This window comes from Zophobas morio, unplaced genomic scaffold (genome assembly GCF_036711695.1).
Source record: "Zophobas morio isolate AGI-343-1 ecotype UQ-CSIRO unplaced genomic scaffold, CSIRO_AGI_Zmor_V1 ptg000026l, whole genome shotgun sequence".
Taxonomy (NCBI): domain Eukaryota; kingdom Metazoa; phylum Arthropoda; class Insecta; order Coleoptera; family Tenebrionidae; genus Zophobas; species Zophobas morio.
The window spans coordinates 4,193,847-4,219,544 of NW_026972131.1; the positions used below are offsets into that span (position 1 = coordinate 4,193,847).

The 25,698-nt window shown below is 31.7% G+C and overlaps 2 protein-coding genes across 2 annotated transcripts in view; one reads left to right on the plus strand and one right to left on the minus strand.

Annotated features, from left to right (window-relative positions):
• On the plus strand, nt 1-1,519 carry LOC135136142 (cilia- and flagella-associated protein 36). The gene is made up of 7 exons (XM_064065276.1): nt 1-176; nt 233-297; nt 343-447; nt 503-726; nt 778-875; nt 929-1,050; nt 1,154-1,519. The coding sequence occupies exons 1-7, from the start codon at nt 74-76 to the stop codon at nt 1,415-1,417; spliced, it is 981 nt and encodes a 326-aa protein (XP_063921346.1). The 5' UTR covers nt 1-73; the 3' UTR covers nt 1,418-1,519.
• The window catches only part of LOC135136141 (serine/threonine-protein phosphatase 4 regulatory subunit 3), a 26,623-nt gene continuing 2,342 nt past the window's right edge, over nt 1,418-25,698 (minus strand). Inside the window, exons 3-6 of the mRNA XM_064065275.1 lie at nt 11,973-12,165; nt 11,398-11,920; nt 11,011-11,335; nt 1,418-3,131 (exon numbers count right to left, since the gene is read on the minus strand). Of these exons, the coding sequence (XP_063921345.1) occupies nt 3,048-3,131; nt 11,011-11,335; nt 11,398-11,920; nt 11,973-12,165 (1,125 nt within the window). The 3' untranslated portion in view covers nt 1,418-3,047. The remainder of the gene's footprint in view (nt 3,132-11,010; nt 11,336-11,397; nt 11,921-11,972; nt 12,166-25,698) is intronic.

The window sequence follows — 25,698 nt, forward strand, 5'->3', positions numbered from 1 at the left end:
TAAACTCGTATTTATCGTTTCGCGTGCAACACATCAGTTTTAATAGTAGTCCGAAGAAGACTATAATCGTACAATGGAAGACGACAATTCTTGGGTTTTCGATTCTTTGGTAGCTTTTCTAAACGGGCCGATCTGGAGTGCTCCGCTTGATAGTTTTATCGAAGAGAAGTCGCTAAGTACTAGCTTTTATGTCGTAACGATTGTAATAACTTTGTGATATAAAATGTTGTAGTCTTTGAGCCGAATGTCACTGAAAATGCTGAATACAGGAATATATTTGACGAGTTCAAGAATTTGGTAAGTATTTGTAAATTTTATTTTGGTAAGTTAACGTTCCAACAGGTTGATTTCATGTTGGGAAACTTCATGGAAGATATCGGAATCACACCTGAGCAATTTGAAGAAGCGTGCAATAAAGGCCACACGTATCCAATCAATTTCAATCATGTAAATATTTGATTTAGCTCGATTATCATTTATTGCTTAAATGTTTCGATTGAAGAACATTTTCGAGCAAATATGGGCGGCGAACGATTACGAAATGTTCAAAAGAATGATGACACAAAGGAATGTTGAATTGCAATTACAGGCTTTGGAATTAATCGAACAGAAGTATGGAATTACGCCACAGTCGTTCGTTCCAAAGAAAAAAGAGAAAGTCGATACTGCGGTTACTGTGGAGAAAACTTCCACGTTTGAAAAGGAAATAATGGAAGAAGTTGCTAAGTTCGCTACAGGATGTAAGAATTTCTTACTTTATTAATCAACACATTTTAGAAATTTTCCAAAAGAAGAAGCGTCTTCAGAGGAAGGTGAGGTGCAGTATCTTTTGGAAGAAAAGGAAATTCTTGAAAAGACTCTCAAGGAAACTAAAGGTTCATTGGAAATAAGATTCGTTTTCTCTATTTACTATTTTTTTTTTTTTTAGAGAAAAGTACCACATCAACGGAAGACAGTCCAAGTGAAGACATTCAGCAGAAGAAACCTTCAGTCGTGAAAGCAGAAACTACTGCAGAAATAAATTATGAGAAAAAACCTGCTCGCAACGAGGTATATACTTCGTGAATTATTTTCAGTTTTATGTGGTAATCTAAATTTTGTTTGAGTTGTTCCTTTTCTTATTTCGACACAGTAGTTGTTAATTTTTGTTTAGATAAACGCAGCGGAACTTATGAAACGTCAAGAATATTTGCGCGCGCAGCGAGATAAATTGGTAGCTTTAAAAAAAGAGGCTCGAAAGAAGCACCTTGGTTCGAACGGTGCATCAAAAGAAAAAGGAAAAGTTCGTCCCAAATCGGCGAAGGCCGCAGAAGCAGTGTTATCTGGAGAAAAAGCGACGATTGAACCTCAGCAGCTTCAGATTCGCAAAGCTTTGGCAGAGAGGTTAAAGACGGAGGTTGTGTCCAATAAAATGTAATAATTTTTCACTTATATTTATTACCTAAATATAACGAGTACATTTTTACATTTTCTTTTAAAAACATTAATTTATTACAAATTAAAATGAGAAATAGAAAATGGCTTTCGTTTTTAAAAACTTATCAACGGCTTGTATAAAAAATATCATAAGGCTGCCATTTTGGGTAATAAATAGGGGAAGTTGACTAAAAGTTGCACCTTCCTGTAAGTGTGTGTAACTTTTAGTTGTGGGTTTGTTTAATTTATATATTCGCTCGTCTCTTGTACGTACGACTTTTGGATGTTCTTAAAACTAACGCTTAATCTATTTGTTACATGAGATAATTTGTTTGTTATCTAAAGTAGTTGAGCGAACATATGAAATCAAATTATACTTATATACAGAAATATATGACATATCCACATTATGAAAAGTTTTGTATTTCAAACCATTTTCTATATGCAATACTGGTCAATAAATTAAATTAGTTTAATAAACCATTAAGTAATGTAGATTGTTAAGAAAAATGGACAAAATAAAATCTTTTAAATAGGAATAAACATAATTTATTCATCACAATAATTACAAAATTAAATTTAAGAATAAAATAATGATTTAGTCTAATTTTTACACTTCATACTGCCACATTTCTATGGAATCGATAGTGACAACTTATTTCAATGTTTTAAACACCAACTCATAAAAAAACAACTAAAATTTAAACTTTTCATTAAATAAACATTATTTCTCAGCGTCAAACTCAAAAAAAAATATTAACCTATTATTTAGATGTATCACAATTTAAAAAATAGCGAACCTGACGACATAACAGTACGAAGTTATTATACAATCTAAGCACTCCAATGACACTACACGCACTTTTTAGACGATATATTCGATACTATATGCTATCTACTGTCTAGATATAATAACTTAGTCTACAATTAAATTCACATCGGTTTCTAAAACTTTTACAATAACATTATGAATACCATCATAACCAATATTTATCTTTGATTGTGTATTAGAAACGTCATTTAGTTCTAATTTGCTACACAGTTTCCAAGCCGAAAAATGCATCGTAAGTTAGAAGTAAACTCACGGCCAACGTTTATAACGTACGAACCAAAGATAAAAAGACTCATTTCGCCCCTTAAAATTTTCAAATTTTGACATAAAACTTGACGAAATTATTTACAACATCTTCCATAAAAATATAACTTTTTTCCCAAGAAACAGGAAACATTTTTCATAAATAACTAGACTTTTTTTAGAAAAATCCTAATTCATCATGTACATGGAATTGATTACCTTTAAAAACTTGATGACTCGTAAATTGTACAATATAACTGAGGAATTTTATACAAAAGGAAGTTAAAAAAGTTGTGCTTTTAACAGCCGCCGGGCTGTGGTAGACATCTTTGTGTCGAGATACCGGAACAGTTCATTCTTCGCGAGAACAAACCACTCCGACTGTTTTGATATAGTTTCGTTTCTTTCACAACTTGGATTTCTGAATTATATTGAGAAACACAGCACCGGTTTAAATAATTGACCGTTCATACCTCCATACACATCACTATGAGATCACACTTGGTCGCACGTCACGCCAGTTTGTGTCGCACTCACCTGCAGTTTGATTGCTCGACTATGATATTCGCGGCCTTTTATTTACATCACCGTTTTCTGCATCTTCCTCATCCGAATCGCCACCCTCGTAATCGACCAACCCCTAAAAAACGCAAAAACGTACGCATTAGAAACAATCTTCCCGACAACATACACTTATTTTAAAATTTTTATAATGTTTAACAGCGTCTTAATATTTGAATTTATATCAGAAACATTTTTTTAAAGAGGGGGTGGGGGGTGGGCTTAATATATTATAGAAACGCATGTGGAGATCTCCTAGTATGCTGTTTGCTACGCCCCATAGAACGAACTGATTGAGAATTAAAGATGAGACGCTAAATGTGGCATGCGACAATAGTCGTATGTAGAACCCCCTTCATATAAAAACAATGTTTAAGTGAAATTTTAGTGTTTGTTCCTTACATATGAAATAAACTGAAAGTATCTGGCATATTTTTTAACCTTTAGTTTAATAAAACATAACGTAGCGAAAAAAGTTCAGGGAATTTTTATTGTTCTGCATCGAATACCAACAAACTCACTAGATTTTCATGGCCAACCCTACTATATAAATATCGTGAACGGATAATACATATCATTTTTTCTGTATAGTGTCAATTTGAACACATTCATTTTCTTCTTATCAAAACAATGTAATTGTTTCAAGGCGGGGGTTATGTTACCGCTTTTGGTACTCGTAAGAGTCCCAAATAACTTCCCTTTGAATATAGGGTAGTTATGAGTATTCATTATTCACTCAACATTCATTTTGTGGTCATACACATTCCACATATTCCATTATTCACCTTTTCTCACTTATCAATAAACATATATCTACTGTTCGCTATTCCTTATGCATGTCTACAAATTCAACAACATCGATGAGGAATATCTAGAATGTGCGAACAAACGCGTTTATAAGATAAAGCGGAGTTTCTCACTAGATTCAATAATCCAGTGGTGGAACACCAGCCACTTACATTTTGCCTTTTTGTTTTAATATGTGTAAGGAAATACCTATTTTGCAATTAAGTTCCGTTCCATAATTGCAAAATGCATATTTCCCTGTAAAAATGTACCATTTTAACCACTTTTTAAGTTTCTTGTTGTGGAAAGGTGGCTAGGTATATTAAGAAAACAAAAGACAAAATAGAAGCCCCACCCACCCACCCTATCGCAATTCTGATGATTTCTTTTATTCGTCGTAAGCCGAGGGGCGGAGCTTAATTGCAAAATTTCTTGTAGAGAAATAAAAAACATGCTTTTGAGTATCGTGTCGTTCAAAGAATATTATGTATATTACGAAAAAATTAAAGCCAAAGATTAAGCCCCACCCATCCTTGCGCAGATCTAAATATGTAGTAATGAAGTTTTCAGTCGTTGCTAGACATAGGGGCGCAGCCTAATTGCAAAATCCATACTTCCCTATAAAAATTTACCATTTGAAACGTGTTTAAGTGTGTACGAAGAAAAAAAATCATCACAACTGAGATAGGGTGGGTGGGCGGGGTTTATATTTTGCCTTTTTTTTCTCAAAATACCTAGTATTCCTTGAACACAATACTCAAAATCATGTTTTTAATTTCTTGTAAAGAAATAAATATTTTGCAGTTACCTAAGCTTCGTCCCCTTGATTCACCGCGAATAAAAAAATCATCACAATTGAGGTACGGTGGGTGGGCGGGCTTATATTTTGCCTTCTTGTTCTAATATGTATAAACTTCTTTTCATAACATGAAATTTAAAACATCTTTAAAAAGGAAAATTTGTATAACGAAATACCTATTGTGCAATTAGGCTTCGTCCCATAATTACAAAATCCATATTTCCCTGTAAAAATGTATCATTTTAACCATGTTTTAAGTTTCTTGTTGTGAAAAGATGGCTAGGTATATTAAGAAAACAAAAGACAAAATATAAGCCCCACCCACCCGCCCTATCCCAATTCTGACGATCTCTTTTATTCCTCGTAAGCCGAGGGGCGGAGCTTAATTGCAAACTCCTTATTTCTCTACAAGAAATAAAAAACATCTTTTTGAGTATCGTGTTGTTCAAAGAATACTATTAAGAAAAAATTAAAGCCAAATATTAAGCCCCACCCACCCCTGCCCTGATCTAAACAGTAATGAAATTTTCATTTGTTGGAAGATCTAGGGGCGAAGCCTAATTGCAAAATACATATTTCCTTAAAAAGTTTACTATTTTAAACTTGTTTTGAGTTTATAAGAATAAAAAAAGTCATTACAATTGAGATAGGGTGAGTGCGCGGGGTTTATATTTTTCCTTTTTTTTTTCTCAATATACCTAGTATTCTTTGAACACAATACTCAAAATCTTGTTTTTAATTTCTTGTAAAGAAATAAATATTTTGCAGTTACCTAAGCTTCGTCCCCTTGATTCACCGCGAATAAAAAAATCATCACAATTAAGGTAGGGCGGGTGGGCGGGCTTATATTTTGCCTTCTTGTTCTAATATGTATAAACTTCTTTTCGTAACATGAAATTTAAAACATCTTTAAAAAGGAAAATTTGTATAAGGAAATATCGACTCTGCAATTGGGCTCCGCCCCATAATTGCAAAATCCATATTTCCCTGTAAATATGTACCATTTTAACCTTGTTTTAAGTTTCTTGTTATGAAAAGGTGGCTAGGTATATTAAGAAAAGAAAAGACAAAATAGAAGCCCCACCCACCCACCCTATCGCAATTCAGATGATCTCTTTCATTCGTCGTAAGCCGAGGGGCGGAGCTTAACTGCAAACTCCTTATTTCTCTACGAGAAATAAAAAACATTTTCTTTTAGTATCGTGAGGGTCAAGAATACTAGGTATATTAAGAAAAAATTAAAGCCAAAGATTAAGGCCCACCCATACTTGCCCAGATCTAAATATGTAGTAATGAAGGTTTTTATTCCTTGCCAGACATAGGGGCGGAGCCTAATCGCAAAATCCATACTTCCCTACAAAAATTTACCATTTGAAACGTGTTTAAGTGTGTACGAATAAAAAAAATCATCACAATTGAGATAGGGTGGGTGGGCGGGGTTTATATTTAGCGTTTTTTTCTTAATATATGCATACATATAGTGTTTTTTGAATAACGCGATACTCAAAAATTTGAAAATAGTAAAAATGAATGTACTGAAATATCGCAAAAGTTTTAAAAATTATGACGTCATCTTAGAATTCTGCCGAACAAATGTTCTTTAAATTTTATAAAACAACATATTCCTGCATGTGTGATTTATGAATCCGTGTTGAGCTTTTACCCTTGGCAACCAAATTTTTGAAAAAAAAATCAATATTTAAGAATATTTTACAATTAACCTTGAAATTGTAAAAACCGAATGCTGTGAAATCGTGCAAATATTTTAAGATTATTTAAAACATAAACAGTCGAAGTTAAGCATATAGTGACAAATTTAATTGTTAAACAATTATTAAACAAAGCTCTTTTGACAATTCGGCAACCCAACAAACAGTGGCGCCCCAGTTGCGGCGAAAAAGTGAAATATCGAGTTAGGGATAAAAACAACCGTGTGGCGTTGATTGTGCAACGTCCTGAAGCCGGTGTTAGCAGTTTTTGTGATTTTAGTCTAGTCACAAATTGCTTGAAAAACCGTGAACAACGTGAACGACTAAACGGAAATATGAAACTGTATCCCTCACTCACCGGCCATGTTGGATTTCCGCAGCGCCACCTACATTCAATTATCGAACTTTGGATAATGAAGATATGAATACTATCGTAAATGTAAGAATCTTATTGACCACTTGGTGCGTTATAATAAATACTATATAACGATAATTCACATTTATCATAAACGTGATTTATAAATTCTTATTTTGAATATAATAATTGGATTAGAAGGTGGTAACTCTACTTTATCTCGAATAATTAAGAGAATGGGATTTCATTGGAAAAAGACTGAAGACAAACGGAAAATTCCTACCTAGGGTTGCCATCCTATCACGTAGAACTTAATCCAACAGAAAAAATATGGGCTCTGGCTAAAAATTTGGTGACATCCAGAAATGTAAATTGCAAGACGTGAAGGAGTTTGTCAAACAAAGAGTTGATAACATTACAGCTGTGGGTTGGGGGAAAATTTTTTGATGCACAAGTGACGAATTTATGTTCAATGTGAATACTGGTGACTCAGCTAGTAAGGGCGGATGAAGACGAGAATCCTGGGGACCACGACATTTTTCCAATAGATTGACATAAACACGATTCCACTTGGGGTCTTTCTTTGCACGTTTATAATTGAATTGTGTAATTATAAAATTCCCAATTTTTTCTATGAAACAATATAAAACAAATATACTGAAATTATTGTGGCTTCCACAAATGTGAATGTTTTGTTTTCAATTTTTGAAACACTATTATGTTTGTCTTTAGTAAATTTTACCAAAAGCACACACTTTGCTGTTGAACTTTCTTTGTCGTAAGTTGCTATAAAGGCAAGTTTTTATTAAATTCAAATTTAAAAAGTTTTATAGAAAAAAAAGTGTGGCTTCGTGAATAAAGAGATTCTATTTACTCCCTGAAATTAGGTCATTCCACTAAAACTTGCTTACTGTAACAACGTCTCTTTCCATATATGGATGGTTTTCTTGAATGAATAAATTTTTTCAGGCATTTCAATTCGTAAAAAAAAGGTGATTAATATCAGTTAACCAAAGGACCGGAAATCATTACACAACAAACGTTCACATTTGACCACTTTGGAAATGAATTATTAATTGTCAAATTGGTTGAAGAAACAATACTCTAGTTTACAAAAATTATTTTCTTAACCTTACTTCTCAGTTTCATTTGACGCTGATGATTGCGTTTCGCCGATAAGTTGCATGATTAGTAGAGAGCGGATTTCTAGGTTTAATGCTTTTTGTGAAAAATGTAAGCACTTAAAAACTTTTTTATATCACTAACTATGATACAATTTGGAGTCATTTGACACATTTTTTTAATGCTTATTTGCTTTTTTCGACGAATTCGAGTTTTAATGCATATTTTGTTCAAATGCCGGCCTTGTCGGGATGATAAATACTTGTTAGTTAGCCGTATCGTATCGTATGCATTTTACCTGGACTTGACCATTGAAGTACACTTACTCAAGACCCTTTCTGTGAATAGGTTCCGGTTGTTTGGGTAATAAAATTTTATTATAGGATTGAAAAAATACTCCATAGATTTTATGACTTTAAATCCTTACTTCCGTTGATAATGAATTAAAGCTTTTAACCAGATGTTCTTTTTCGGCATTTTGCGGCAAGACCGTTGAAGATTTTCTAGAAAAAAGGATTATTGTACCGAACTACCTACCTTAAAATTTTTCTAATGGAAACTTTTAAGTAAATGAACCGTTTATTTCACAACCATCAGTCTATCGCATCTGTCGTAGTACAGTGTTACACGTGGTTCTCCCTTGTTACATGTTGAGTTCTTTTTGGTAATATTACTAATATTTTAAAAGAATGCCGAAAGTAAAATCGACGCCGGATGAGTGGATAAAGGATTTTCCAGAATTAAAATTAGAAAACAACAAAATATTCTGCAGAGCTTGTGTGAAAACCGTAAGCCCACTAATTTTTTTTTATATATTTTCGTTTGTTAATCCTGTATATGTACGTTGTTTTAGATTCAAAATGATAAAAACTATAACGTGACGCAACATGTCAGAACGACTCTTCATGTAGAAAGGAAGAAAATGTTTGAAGTTTCTAAAATTAAACAGCAGATCATACATGAATCTGTTGCATCTACTTCCACAAAAGATGAGCAGTTTCAGTTTAATTTCGATTTATGTAAAATGATGATCCAGTCCAATATACCTTTAAAAAAATTGGAGAAAGGCCCTCTTCAAGAATTCCTTGAAAAACACTGCAATCGACATATTCCGGTTGAAAGTACTCTCCGAAAAAATTATGTAGGCCCAGTGTTTCAGCAAGTTTACAACGAAATTAAACATCGCATTGGAGATAATTATTTATGGTTCGCTGTCGATGAAACAACCGATAGTTGTGGAAGATACGTGGCAAGTTTAATTGTTGGAATCTTAAATGAAAATTTCCCTAGTCGAGGGTATGTAGTAAGTTTGAAAATGTTTGATAAAACAAATGGCAATACGATTACCAGATTTGTAAATGACAGTCTTACGTCACTATTTTTGCCGAATAAAATTTTATTGATGATCTCGGATGCAGCTCGTTATATGTTGAAAGCAGGGAATAATCTAAAAATATTGTACCCCAATTTAATTCACTCTACTTGCATTGCCCACGGTTTAAACAGAGTGGCTGAAGGAATACGTTTGCAGTTTACTACTGTTAATAAATTAGTGGCAAATGGTAAAAAGATTTTTATTAAAGCCCCACTAAGAGTGCAACATTTTGAGGAAAAATTTCCAAACATGCCATTGCCCCCAGAGCCGATTATAACGAGGTGGGGAACATGGATACAGGCCACAGTTTATTATGACAAATATATCAAAGAATTTGAGGAAGTAGTTACGGAGTTTAGCGAAGATTCTTCTCAATCGATTAAAGATTGCATAAATATTTTGGAAAACAAAGATTTGCGACAAGATCTAGCTTTTCTAAGAAGCAATTATCAATTCGTATGTGAGGTAATAGAAAAGTTAGAAAAACCCAACATGTTGTTGGTAGATGCCATAAACTTAGTGAAAGAATTTAAACAACAAGCAAACGCAGTAAGGGGTGATATTGGTACTAGAGTATCTCAAAAACTTGACGAAGTGTTAAATAAAAATGCAGGTTTCGGTATTCTTTCCGACATTGCTCGTGTTTTACAAGGCCAGAAGGTGGAAAATTTGGAGTTAGATTCAACATTAGTTGCAAAATTCAAATTTGCGCCAACGAGTGTGGATGTTGAACGCACATTTTCCAATTTTAAACACATTTTAAATGATCGGCGAAAAAATTTTACAGTGGACAACTTGGAACATATTACAATCATAAATTGATTAAAAAAAACTGAAATACGTGTGTAAAATGTAAAGTCTAGGATTATTGTAATAATATTTTATCCAAAGTTCTAAGAAGTGTTCTTTGATTTGTAATATGATTATGTTTTTAATGCTTTTTTGCTTAAAATAATTTTTTTTTATTGAAAATGTGCTTATTCTTATTTTTTTTTGTGCTTATAAATCCGCTCTCTAATGATTAGCATTAACCTTAGTTTTAAATAGTCGGCACGTTATGAATAAATCGGCCATTACTTTTATACTCGTAGATATTCCCAGTACTGTACTGAGTCACAAATTTCTGTTAATCGCCAATTTAGCAGCATATCACAACAAGTTAACTACTTATTCCTTTTACAAGATAAAGTCGTAGAATTACCCCAAGTTAAACAAAACAAAAAATTACCAAATTTTACGTACAGATAGCATGTCAAATTTTGACATTTTGCTTAATTGTAAAAACAGAAAGTTTTTTTTTATTAACATTCAATATGAATCAGAAACATTTTAAAAAATTGTCTAAAGAATAGTCTTATTATATTCGATAATGCCAGTTATCATAGTAGACTTCAGGTGTTTATTGGAAGAAATTCCTCGAACGACTTGGACTAAGACAAAAATTATTATACGATTGAATAAGAAAAAAAAAAAGTTATGCAGACCATGCTACGAAAGTGAAATGTGGAAAATTGTGACCAGAAAAATTTAAACTTAATTTAATTCGATTCGTCGGAATGTAAAAGAACTTTGAAAACATAATTTCAAAAACTACGTCTTTCCCTAATGAAGTATGAAAATGTAATAATTCGAGTTCCTGTTATACACTGTGAAAATTACGTCAAACATGTGAAAAGGATTATACATTCAGCATGGCAACAACAAAATATTCTAGACAATATGAAAAAAAAAAATTAGTATCGATTCTTCCGATAATAGTGATAATAGTAACAGCACCGACAATAGTAGAGTTTAATTAAAATAACGACTTACTCGCTTGAACAACTGCGTCTTGGTATCATTTGGTATTGATGTCGGAGGTTGCTGAATGCCCGAATTAGCATTATTATTAAGAACTGCCGGCTTCTGTGATGAGTTATTGTTGATTTTAGGCCCATTCGCCTCTTGTTTCTTGTCAATAATCTTTCCTATACTGTCCAAATCCGTATCTATTTTCTTTGTTAAAATGTCATTAGTACTAGGTAACACTGATTCGGTTTCGTCAAAATCGTCGTCTTCATTAAACCACATCTCCTCTTCTTCCTCCATTTGCCGCTGATCCCTCCGATATCTGCTATTCCTCAGAATCGAGGGCACACTAAGCACAGCCAACAATTAAAACACAACTCTTCGGCGCTTCCGCGAAATAAACAAACTTACCCATCCAAGTTATTTCTTTCTCTATCCTTGAGTTTGTCTTGGTGCTGGTCGTACCTAAGTTTCAGCGCTTTGAAAGTTTGTACGTAACAAATGTTATCTAGCGATTTTCCGTAATTCTCCACGACATGCGAACACAAGGTTTTGATGTCTTCGAGCTTGATGAACTCGAACATTTCGATGATGGCCGAATCCAAGAGGTTGTATCTGCCTTTGTTGCGGACGAAAGCGTCTACCACAGGTGCGAAGAGATTACCCTTGATGATGTACCTATTATAAAATTCATCTTTCAAAGCAATCAACTTCCGCATAAACCTGAGAGCACACAAAACTAAGAATTTGTGCGTCGATTTCATTAGTACTAATATTCGTCGCAACAAATCTTTGTTTAAAATGCAGTTTTTTATGTGGTACGTGTGATGCTCCACACAGAAGGACAACAATTCTAAAATCAAACCCAAAAGTTGTACACTTCGGTAGTCCTCTCTCTGAGGTTCATCGTGCGCTGTGTTTTCCAAAAGTGGCGCTGGAACAGAAGCACGTTAGTTCGGACGGTGACGAAATCGGGTCGAATTTACCTATTAAAATTTGGACGCTATGCTTATAGAAAAAGTTAAGAAAATCAGTTTTTTCTGATTTGTTCACTGAGGCAAGCATATTTTCCGGATCCAAGAGAATTCTTAACACGCCCATCAGTTGCACCGCTCCACCCAATTCTGGATCGCTGTCACAGATCATCTGTTCTATGATTATGTTAAGCAGCATTTGGTCCTAAAATAATAACAGTATTAATAAATTAAAATTGACCTAAAAATACAGTATAGTAGCACTAAGATCCGAAGCAGAATCACAAGAGTGTATCAGCAAAATATGGAACAAATGTAATAAAAAATAAACAGCAATTTACTATCTCACACTATCAATATTATGACATGATATATATTTTTTTAAATTACATATTTTTACTTATTATATATTTTTAATATGTATTATATAAAAGTGGGTGTAGTACTATTACGTAAATTTTTGATTAAATATTTAATGAAGGTCATTGTTACTGCTCTCCTTTATAAATAAGTATATTTCAACAGGTGATTTTGTTTACTATTTAAAAATTCAACAACTGATAACTTTGAAATCTTAGATGTACTTTAAGATTATTAGATTTCTGATTAGATAATGAATAGTAGTCAAAAATTGTTGGTTACCCATTACTACGATTTTAAAACAATTTTGTTAAGAAATCTCATTAAAAATGCAAGTTGTAGTTTAACTTCTCTATTTTCGTCTAAACTTATAGGTGTTGTCCTAAAATTGGAGCTGCAGAATCAAATTTTACAATTTATCTAAGAAAATACACAACAGATTGCTACAAATTTAACACATTAAATTAACATTGTCAAAATTATATTTATTTTCTCCGAAAACTGATCGCGTCATTGTGAAATTATAAAATATTTTTTTAATTTTTTTAGTTTCATGGAAGTTAACAGCTGATGACGTAGTAGCTGCTAAGATACGATCGATTTTGGCAAATAACATACCCTCTAAGAAAAGAGAGGGTGGGTGGGCGGGGTTAGTATCTGCTAAGATAAGACTGATTTTAGCAAATGACGTATCCTCTAAGAAATTTAATTAAATTATTATAAGAAAATACACAAGAGTCGCCCAAAATTCTTTTAAATAATTTACAAAAAAAATCTTCATCCCAAAATAATACACCACGGGTACCCAAACACTGGTACTCACAATTTTTTCAAATTCGTAAAAAATAAAACACAAAGCTTTTTTAAACGTACGGTTTTGAAAAAACTTTGACAATTTTTGATACGTCAAACATTTTTAACTGCTTACAAAATTTTTGTTGATTTGTACCTTTGCTTCATATCAGGCAAGCATTGTTAGAATTTTTTCAAATTATTTCAAAAACAATAAAACCATATCTTTGTACATTCTAACTGAAATGGTAATTAAACATGGTCTAAAAATTTTATTACTAGTTAGTGAGATAATGAATGTGTTGGTTAGTTGTTAAACGTAGCAAAAGATCAATTTTAAAATCATAACTTCACTAAGATGTGAGAAGGGATTTTTTTACTATTTTTCCCAAACTCACCAGTTGATTGTTAACAGGCTAAGATAAGACTGATTTTGGCAAATGACATTCCGTCAGAAAAGAGAGGGTAGGTGGGCGGGACTGGTAGCTGCCAAGATAAGACTGATTTTAGCAAATGACAAACCCTTTAAGAAAAGAAAGGGTGGGTGGGCGGGGCTTATAGCTGCTAAGATGTTTTGAATTTTTAAAAATTTATGTTTGAAGTAAACTTGTTCTTTTTGTTCAAAATTTAAGAATGCAAAAACGAAAGCTAAAATTTGACCAAGAATTGAAAACTGGAAAAACTTCAAATCAAAAAATTGAAGATATGAAAATTAAACATTCAAATAAAGGAAAATTAAAATATTTATCTATAAATTGAAAAATCGAAGAAAACGAAAAATTGAAAAACCGGAAACCTAAAAAATCAAAACATCGAAGAAATGAAAAATTGAAAACTAGAAAAATTGTAGAGTCGAAAAACTGTAAAACTGAATACAGTATAACCTCTATAATCCGAACCAACGATTATCCGAACATCCAGTAATCGGAACAGAGGCTAGTTGAAGTCGATATCTCTTTAATCCGAACAAAAACTCTGCAATCCGAACTGAACTTGAAAACATGCACCTACTTTTTTGAAATTTTTAAACATTGTGATATTTCAATGCACTCAATTAATTATCTAATTCTGGAAAAAAGGTTAAAGTTATCGAAAAAATGAAGCCGGAAGTAACTTCTGCGCCCCGAAATCTACAAGAATTATTTTTTAAATTTCGAAAATCGTCGAAAGTGGGTCGAAATTTGCTAGTAGTTGCCAAATAACCTACCCTCTAAGAAAATAAAAGGCGGGTGGGCCAGGCTAGTATTTGCCAAAATAAGACCCATTTTGGCAAATGACCTACTCTTCTAAGAAAAGGTACTAGCCCCGCCCACCCACCCTTTATTTTCATTGAAGAGAGGGTCATCTGCCAAAATTAGTCCTATTTTAACAAGTACTAGCCCCGCCCACCCACCCTTGTTTTCTTAGAGGATGTCATTTACAAAAATCAGTGAGTACTACTAGATTTTTTAGTTTTTCGATTTTTCAACTTTAGAATTTTTCAATTTCTCGCTTTATAAATTTTCAATTCTTTGATCTGTCTTTCGATTTTTTGATTTCTCTTGGCAACTGAAAAAACTTTCGATTTTTTAATTTTACAATTTTGGCAGTTTTCCGATTTCTCAGTTATTTTGATTTTTAAAATTATCGAGAAAATATATATGTATATGTTACTTTTTTTAAATTTTCGATTTTTGATTTATTGTCACCGAGATTTTGGAATTGAGTAAAAAGTAATTTTGAACCGCGATTTGCCATGTTTACCGTAACTTTAAAACATCTGAAAATTTTGTTTCGAATTTTCAATTTTTGGATTTTTTCAAAATTTCGGTTCGAATAAAATTGTTCTTTTTTGTTAAAAAATCGAAAAATGACAAATCGTGAAAAGGAAAAATTTAATTAAAATCGAAAGTCAAAAAATTAAAAAATTGTAGAGTTAAAACTTGAAAAATCAAAAGATTGGAATTAAAAACTGCAAAATTGTCAAACAAATTATCAAATGAAATATTCAAAAGTTGAAAAATCTAAAAACTAAAAAAAAAAAAATGAAAACTGGAATTTCGAAGTCGATTTTATAAGATTTGTTTTTTTTTCCAATTTTTCGATATTTCAGTTTTTGATTTTCCGATTTCTCATTTATCCGATTTTTCAAAATGTCATTTTTTGATTTTTAATTTTTTTTATTTTTAGCAAGTGGTAACCCCACCCACCCATTCAGCCTTTATTTTCTTAGAAGTATAAGTCATCTGCCAAAATCAGTCTTATCTTGGCAAGTACTAGCCCCGCCCACCCACCCTTATTTTCTAAGAGGATATGTCATTTGCAAAAATCATTCTCATACTTGTCAAGATAAGATTGATTTTGCCAGATGACCTACTCTTCTAAGAAAATAAAGGGTGAGTGGGCGGGGCTAGTACCTCAAATAACCTACTCTCAGAAGAGTAGGTTATTTGTCGCCTTTTATTTTCTTATAGGGTAGGTTATTTGGCAATTACTACCATGGTGTAAAATTTCATTTTTGAAAAAGTTGTCTAAAAATTCTAAAAAAATTCAGAGATGTATATACCGGGTGTCTTTTTTATTTGATACAACCGCTGTAAATTTTTTATTCTTAAAGATAAGCCTGTAGTTGTTTGAGCAAATTTGTACCATTTTAAAAGATCTATCTGACAGCAACAATTTTTCAATTGTTTTTCAAGCAACTAGATTTTGAATTAAATGAAAAATGTTTGAGATATTTTACTAAATAGCATGTTTGTTGTTGATTTTAGAATATTGGTTGCTTTTGATTTTGTGTAGTAAAAAAATCAATCTTTCCATTTATGAAAAAATATACCTAGGGTTCCGTTAAAAAAAATTAAGTTGATGTCATTTCCGACTCTACCGGAAGTGATAATAAAAATGTGTGGTTATCATCACACAGATCGTTTAAAATGATACAAATTTGCTCAAAAAAGTACAGGCTTATCTTTAAGAATAAAAAAGTTACAGGGGTTGTATCAAATAAAAGAGACACCCTGTATATTCCGACGTGTTGATTCCAAAAATATAGCATGATTATGGTCACGGAGTAATATTTTTTTCGAATGTATCTGTTATCCATTGTTTGTTAAGAATACTTATTTCCCGTAATAAGATTAAAATTTATTTTTTGAAATTTGTTTTCAGCACTGTATTCGCTGATCCAAACAAATCGCTATTCCGAACACACCTTTCACCAATTAGTTCGGATTATCAAGGTTGTACTGTAATTCTAAATCGAAAAATTTCAAAATCTAAGTAACTATAAAAGCGAAAAATTGAAAAATTCAAGAGTTGATACATAGAAACTTTGAAAAACTTAAAACAAATTCGAAAAATTGTAACATCTAATAAAAATCGGAAAATCGAGAAATTGCAAAATCGGAAAACTAAAAGTTTGTAAAAACTCAAGAATGGGTGCTATTAAAAAAATGCTCAGTCAATACAATATAAATAAAGGCGATGAAGCAATTAAAAATTAATTAGTTAAGAAAAAATTAAATATAAAAATTGAAAAATCCAACAATCGTGAAAATTTCAGTAGTAATAAATATGCTATTTTTGAATTATTTCAAAAAAAAAAAAAAAATTAGAATCCGGGAAACTGGAATATTAAAAAATTGAGAAGTTGAAACACTAAAGCACCAAAACACCAAAGCTAAATTAAAATCTCGATTGCTTGAAAGAAGAAAAAAATTAAGATATCTACAAATCGAAAAATTGAGGAAGTACAAAATTGAAATATCGAAAAATTGCAAATCGAAAATCTGGGAGATCGAAAAATTACAAAATCAAAAAACAAAAAATTCCAAAAATTGTAAGATTCAAAAAATAAAAATTGAAAACTAGAAAACCTCAAATCGGAACACTATAAAATCTAAAAATTGAAGAAACAAAAATTCGCAACCGGAAAACATGAAAATCGGAATCTAAAAATGGGGAAACTGGAAAATAAACGATCTAGAAATTGACAAATCCGGCTAAATGTAAAATCGAAAAATTGTAAATTAAAAAATTCAAATGTTGATACATAAATAAAAATTTTGAAAAACTGAAGATTGAAAACTCAAAAGCTTGCAAATCAAACTATTGTACAATTAAAAAATGACGTTAAACATGTTTTAAGTTTCTTCTTGTGAAAAGAAGACTACGTATGTTAAGAAAAACACAGGCAAAATATAAGCCCCGCTCAATTGTAATGATTTTTTCTATTCGTCGTGAGTCAGAGGGCGGACCTTGCAAAATCCTTATTTCTCTATAAGAAATTATCATGTGAAATACAGTTTTAAGTATCGTGTTGTTCAAAGGAAACTATATATGTGTAGAAAATACAAATCAAAGTTTAAGTATCACCCAATTGTGATAAATTTTAATTTGTTGTCATAATCGCAAAATCGATATTTCCCTACAAAAAATTGTAGGTAGAAGAAACAAAATCACTGTTATTCTCTTATGTACCAAAGGTTGCAATTTAAATTCAGGCAAATATGGGCATGCTTGATTTATAAATGTTACGTGATTTTCATATACTATAAAAACAGAGAGAACGTCGTGTTGCACATATCAATAACTTTTAATTTACAATAACATTTTCTAATGAAAACTCTGCATAAATTTAAAATTTCCTGAATAAAAGAAAATGTTTTGACATCCAAAATATCAACGAACTTGTTTCTTTACTAATCAAGGACATTGCCAATAATTAAAACATTCAATCAGAAGTTTCTACTGTTTTATTAGCGTTAATCAGTTCATTAAAAATAAATAAATAAAAAAAATTATAGTTACATTTCATCTTTCAGGCTAATAATATGATAATTCTATACACGATTTTGCACATTGTTTTCATAATTACACAAACAGATGTTACATTGGGTTTAATCTTTTTTATCTTATTCCGGAAATATTCATTTCATCAATGTACGCACAAAGTATAAGTGTGATATATTAAATTTACTTTCAGAAATAGTAACAAAATACTGTGATTCACCTAACGTTATTTAGATATAGCTTCCCTCACTCCGTCACTCCTGAAGCATAATTAAACTAATCCAGTTTCTTAGATAAGTAAGCTAAAATAAATATAGAGCTGGATTTTCTTTAGAAAAAATTTTGTGGTGACGTCATCAACTTTTACATTTAACACTAATAAGAACATGTTTCCAAAATTTGGGGAAAATGAGTTATTGTGGTATTGAATTTTTTGAAATTTTTAAAAATTGTGATATTTAAATGCACTGTATTAATTAACTAAGTTTGGAAAAAAGGTTGAAGTTATCGAAGAAATGAGGCCGGAAGTGACTTCTACGCCCCGAAATCTACAAGAAAAAGTATTTAATTAAAAAAGTTAAATTTCGAAAATCGTCGAAAATGGGTCGAAATTTGCTAGTACTTAGCAAATAATCTACCCTCTAAGAAAATAAAAGGCGGGTGGGCCAGGCTAGTATTTGCAAAATAAGACTCATTTCGGCAAATGACCTACTCATCTAAGAAAAGGTACCGCCCCGCCCACCCACCCTTTATTTTCTTAGAAGAGTAGGTCATTTGCCAAGATCAGTCTTATCGCAGCGAGTACCACTAGACTTTTCAGTTTTTCGATTTTTCAACTCTTGAAAATTTCTCGCTTTTTAAATTTTCAATTTTTTGATTCTTGATTTCTCTATGCAAATGAAAAAAACTTTCGATTTTTTAATTTTACAATTTTGGCAGTTTTCCGATTTCTCAATTATCTGATTTTTAAAAATATTGAGAAAATAGATGCATATTTTTTTTAATTTTCGATTTTTGATTTTTTGCCACCGAGTTTTTGGAAGGGTGTAAAAAGTAATTTTAACCAGTGAATGCCATGTTTACCGTAACTTTGAAACATCTGAAAATTTTGTTTCTAATTATCAATTTTTGGATTTTTCGATCTTTCAAAATTTGGTTCGAATAAATTTGTTCTTTTAGTAAAAAACTGAAAAATGACAAAGTGTGAAAAGGAAAAATTTTAACTTGAGAACTTGAAAAATTAAAAATCAAAAAATTCCAAAATTGTAAAGTTAAAACTTGTCAAAAAAAAAATCAAATTCGACTTTATAAGATTTGTTTTTTTTTTCCATTTTTCGATATTTTAGTTTTTGATTTTCCGATTATACAGTTGTACAATTTTCCGATTTCTCATTTATCTGATTTTTCAATTTGTCATTTTTTGATTTTTAAATTTTTTATTTTTAGCAAGTACTAGCTCCACCCACCCAGCCTTTGTTTTCTTTTAGATTTAAAGTGTTTCAACTTCTCAATTTTTTAATGTTTCATTTTCCCGGATTCTAAGTTTTAATTTAAATAATTCAAAAAGAGCTAATTTATTAATAATGAAATTTTCACGATTTTACGGTTATTGGATTTTTTCTATTTTTATATGTAAATTTTTCCGAACTAATTAATTTGTAATTGCTTCACCGCCTTTATTTATATTGTATTGACTGAACATTTTTTTATAGCACCCATTCTTGAGTTTTTACAAATTTTTAGTTTTCCGATTTTGCAAATTTCTCAATTTTCCGATTTTTATTAGATTTTACAATTTTTCGACTTCAAATTTTCTAGTTTTCAATTTTTCGTTTCTTCGATGTTTCGATTTTTTAAGTTTCCGATGTTTCAATTTTTCATTTTCTTCCATTTTTCGATTTTTCAATTTGTAGATATTTTAATTTTCCTTTATTTGAATTAAACGATAATTCAAATTTTCATGTCTTCAATTTTTTGATTTGCAGTTTTTCCAGTTTTCAATTCTTGGTCACAGTTTAGCTTCTTTATAATAAAATACAGGTGTCCCATGTGGAAAACAAAACACTCTGTATATTGTAGTGAACTAGATATCGGGGAGGTCGCTGTGACGTTGATTTAATTTATTTAGGGGTATATATGGAAACTGGGCGAGCGCAGTGAGCATAGTACTCGGTTCTGATGTTTTTAATTTTAATTTTTTGTTTTTGAATAAATATACAGGCTGTCCCAAAGTTGTAGCCGCGGGAGATTATTCCTCGTGAATTTATTACATATACAAATTTCGCGTATCATACAATAGTATTCTTTGAACTATTTTGCCTTTTTTTTTTCTCAATATACATAGCCATCTTTTCACAGCAAGAAACTTAAAACATAGGGTGGAGCCTACAGGCAAAGTCGATATTTCCGTATACAAATTTTCCAATTTAAACATGTTTTAAGTTTTTTTGTTGTGAAAAGAAGTCTACACAGATTAAAACAAAAAGCCAACATGTAAGCCCGCCCACCCACCCTATCTAGATTGTGATGATTTTTTTTTTTGAAACTTAAAACGTATTTAAAATGGCAACTTTTGTAATGGAATAAGGATTTTGCAGTTAAGCTCCGCCCTCTTGGCTCACGACGAATAAAAAGAATCATCAGAATTGGGATAGGGCGGGTGGGCTGGGCTTATATTTTGTTTTTTTTTTTCTTAGTATACATAGCCATCTTTTCACAACAAGAAACTTAAAACAATGGGCGGATCCTAATTGCAAAATCGATATTTCCTTATACAAATTTTCCATTTTAAACATGTTTTACGTTTCTTGTTCCGAAAAGAAGTTTACAGATATTAAATCAAAAAAGCAAAATATAAGCCCGCCCGCCCACCCTATCTCAATTGTGATGATTTTTTTTATTCGCTGAGAACCAAGAGGGCGCAGCTTAACTGCAAAATACTTATTTCTTTACAAGAAATTGAAAACATATTTTTGAGTATCGTTTTGTTCAACGAATACATTGCATATTAAGAAAAAAAGGCAAAATTTAACTTAAAATTACTTACTTAAAATATAATCATCTTGATAAGTACTAGCCCCGCCCGCCCACCCTTTATTTTCTTCAAAGAGTGGGTCACCATCAGTCTTATCTTGACAAGTACTAGCCCCGCCCAGCCTCCCTTATTTTCTTGGAGGATGTCATTTGCCAAAAATCAGTCTCATATTGATAAGTACTAGCCCCGCCCACCCACCCTTTATTTTCTTGGAGGATGTCATTTGCTAAAATCAGTCTCATCTTGATAAGTACTAGCTCCGCCCACCCATCCTTATTTTCTTAGAGGATATGTCATTTGCCAAAATCCGTCTCAACTTGATAAGTACTAGCCCCGTCCACCCACCCTTTATTTTCTTCGAAGAGTGGGTCATCTGCCAAAATCAGTCATATCTTGACAAGTACTATCCCCGCCCACCCACCCTTATTTTCTTAGAGGATCTGTCATTTGCAAAAATCATTCTCATACTTTCATTTTTGAAAAAGTCATGTATTATCCATTGTTGGTTAAGAATACTTTATTTCTGTTTAATAAAATTAAGGTTTATTTCTTGAAATTTATTTAGAGTAGTGTATGAAGTGGTTGTTCAATTCCCTTTCAGCTTTTTGGGAATTTCACTGATCCGAACAAATCTCTAATCCGAACACACCTTTCCCCAATTAATTCGGATTATCGAGGTTATACTGTACTATATTTGCTAAGATAAGACTGATTTTGGCTAATGAGATACCCTCTAAGAAAATGGAGGGTGGGTGGGCGGGGCTTGTAGCTGCCAAGATAAGACTGATTTTGGCAAATGACAAACCCTCAAGAAAAGAAAGGGTGTAGCTGCTAAGATGTTCTGAATTTTTAAAAGTTTATGTTTGAAGTAAACTTGTTCTTTTTGTCCAAAATTTAAAAATGCAAAAACGAAAGCTAAAATTTGACCAAGAATTGAAAACTGGAAAAAGTGCAGATCAAAAATTGAAGCCATGAAAATTTGAATTATCGTTTAATTCAAATAAAAGAAAATTAAAATATCTACAAATTGAAAAATCGAAAAATCGAAGAAAACGAAACATTGAAAAACCGGAAACTTAAAAAATCGAAACATCTAAGAAACGAAAAATTGAAAACTAGAAAATTTGAAGGCGAAAAATTGTAAAGTTGAAAAACTGTAAAACTGAATAATTCTAAAACGAAAAATTTAAAAATCTAAGTCACTATAAAAGGAACAAACTGAACAATTCGAGAGTTGATAAATAGAAATCTTGATGTACTAGCCCCGCCCACCCACCCTTTATTTTCTTCGAAGAGTGGGTCATCTGCCAAAATCAGTCTTATCTTGACAAGTACTAGCCCCGCCCACCCACCCTTATTTTTTAAAAGAATATGTCATTTACAAAAGTCAGTCTCATATTTGCCAAGATAAGACTGATTTTGGCAGATGACTTACTCTTCTCAGAAAATAAAGGGTGGGTGGGCGGGGCTAGTACTTTTTCTTGGAAGAGTAGGTCATTTGTCAAAATGAGTCTTATTTTGGCAAACACTAGCCTGGCCCAACCCCTTTTTTTGTTAGTGGGTAGGTTTTTTGACAAGTATTACCATAGTGTAAAATTTCATTTTTGAAAAAGTTGTCAAGATTCTGAAAAAATTCAGAGATGTATATATCCCGACGTGCTTATTCCAAAAATGTAGCATGTTTATGGTAATGGAGCAATATTTTCGGAAAATTCGGTGTGAAATTCGAATTTTTTGAAAATTACGATATTTCAATCGACGATTCTAGGAAAACGGTTCAAGTTATCGAAGAAACGAAGCCAGAAGTGACTTCTGTGGCCCAAAATCTACATGGAAGTATTTAGTTCAATTTCGAAAATCGTCGACAATGGGTCGAAATTTGCATAAGGGATATAATACGAATAAATAATGGGAAATTTCATTTTTGAAAAAGTCATGTATTATCCATTGTTGGTTAAGAATACTTTATTTCTGTTTCATAAAATTAAGGCTTATTTCTTGAAATTTGTTTTCAGCAGTGTATGAAGTGGTTGTTCAATTCCCTTTCAGCTTTTTGGGAAATTCGCTAATCCGAACACACCTTTCCCCAATTAATTCGGATTATAGAGGTTATACTGTACTATATTTGCTAAGATAAGACTGATTTTGGCAAATAACATTCTGTAAGAAAAGAGAGGGTGGGTGGGCGGGGCTTATAGCTGCTAAGATAAGGCTGATTTTGGCAAATGACATATTCTGTAATAAAATAGAAGATGAGCGGTTGGAGTTAGTAGCTGCTAAGATGTTTTGAATTTTTAAAAATTTATGTTTGAAGTAAACTTGTTCTTTTTGTCCAAAATTTAAAAATGCAAAAACGAAAGCAAAATTTGACCAAGAATTGAAAACTGGAAAAACTGCAAATCAAAAAATTGAAGACATGAAAATTTGAATTATCGTTTAATTCAAATAAAGGAAAATTAAAATATCTACAAATTGAAAAATCGAAAAATCGAAGAAAACGAAAAATTGAAAAACCGGAAACTTAAAAAATCGAAACATCTAAGAAACGAAAAATTGAAAACTAGAAAATTTGAACGCGAAAAATTGTAAAGTCGAAAAACTGTAAAACTGAATAATTCTGAAACGAAAAATTTAAAAATCTAAGTAACTATAAAAGCGACAAATTGAAAAATTCAAGAGTTGATAAACAGAAACTTGCCAAGATAAGACTGATTTTGGCAGATGACTTACTCTTCTAAGAAAATAAAGGGTGGGTGGGCGGGGCTAGTAACTTTTTTTAGAATAGGTCATTTGTCAAAATGAGTCTTATTTTGACAAACACTACCCTGGCCCACCCCCTTTTTTTGTTAAAGGGTAGGTTATTTGGCAAGTACTACCATAGTGAAAATTTCATTTTTGAAAAAGTTGTCTAAAAATTCTGAAAAAAATCATAAATGTATATATCCCGACGTGCTGATTCCAAAAATATAGCATGTTTATAGTAACGGAGCAATGTTTTCGGAAAATTCGGCGTGAAATTCGAATTTTTTTAAATTTTTGAAAATTCCGATATTTCAATGGACGATTCTGGGAAAACGGTTTAAGTTATCGAAGAAACGATGCCAGAAGTGACTTCTGTGGCCCAAAATCTACATGGAAGTATTTAGTTAAATTTCGAAAATCGTCGACAATGGGTCGAAATTTGCATAAGGGATATAATACGAATATATAATGGGAAATTTCATTTTTGAAAAAGTCATGTATTATCCATTGTTGGTTAAGAATACTTTATTTCTGTTTGATAAAATTAAGGTTTATTTCTTGAAATTTGTTTTCAGCAGTGTATGAAGTGGTTGTTCAATTCCCTTTCAGCTTTTTGGGAAATTCGCTAATCCGAACACACCTTTCCCCAATTAATTCGGATTATAGAGGTTATACTGTACTATATTTGCTAAGATAAGACTGATTTTGGCAAATAACATTCTGTAAGAAAAGAGAGGGTGGGTGGGCGGGGCTTATAGCTGCTAAGATAAGGCTGATTTTGGCAAATGACATATTCTGTAAGAAAATAGAAGATGAGCGGTTGGACTTAGTAGCTGCTAAGATGTTTTGAATTTTTTAAAATTCATGTTTGAAGTAAACTTGTTCTTTTTGTCCAAAATTTAAAAATGCAAAAACGAAAGCAAAATTTGACCAAGAATTGAAAACTGGAAAAATTTCAAATAAAAAAATTGAAGATGTGAAAATTTGAATTATCGTTTAATTCAAATAAAGGAAAATTAAAATACCTACAAATTGAAAAATCGAAAAATCGAAGAAAACGAAAAATTGAAAAACCGGAAACTTAAAAAATCGAAACATCTAAGAAACGAAAAATTTAAAACTAGAAAATTTAAAAGCGAAAAATTGTAAAGTCGAAAAACTGTAAAATTGCCACCTACCCTTGTTTTCTTAGAGGATCTGTCATTTGCCAAAATCAGTCTCAACTTGCCAAGATAAGACTGATTTTGGCAAATCACTTACTCTTCTAAGAAAATAAAGGGTGGGTGGGCGGGGCTAGTACCTTTTCTTGGAAGAGTAGGTCATTTGACAAAATGAGTCTTATTTTGGCCAACACTAGCCTGGCCCACCCCCTTTTTTTGTTAGAGGGTAGGTTTTTTGGCAAGTACTACCATAGTGTAAAACTTCATTTTTGAAAAAGTTGTCTAAAAATTCTGAAAAAATTAAGAGATGTATATATCCCGACGTACTGATTCCAAAAATATAGCATGTTTATGAAAATTCGGTGTGAAATTCGAATTTTTTGAAAATTACGATATTTCAATGGACGATTCTGGAAAAACGGTGTAAGTTATTGAAGAAACGAAGCCAGAAGTTCTGTGGCCCAAAATCTACATGGAAGTATTTAGTTAAATTTCGAAGATCGTCTTTAGAAAACATGATAGCTTTTACCATGTTTATGATAACCTTCAAAGTAATCGTTTCTGAAGTTTTCATATTGTTTTGAAAACTCTAAATAGGATTTAATCAGCAAAATTCTGACATGGTCCCGTCGAATTTCTGATGGGGACGATCAACAACTTTTGATTAGAGTTTCATCATAAAATTTCAGTCTAGAACTTTTGGAGATTATTAATTAATATTCTTTTCTAAATTATTTTAAAATATCTACATTGTATAGTTTTCCAAATGCTAATTCGTTTTTATGGCCTGCATGAAGGTATGGGTGTAGACAAAAACTGGCCTACTGTACAGAAATTAACTCCCCCACAATAGGATGCAGTTGTAAAAATGAAGTTACTC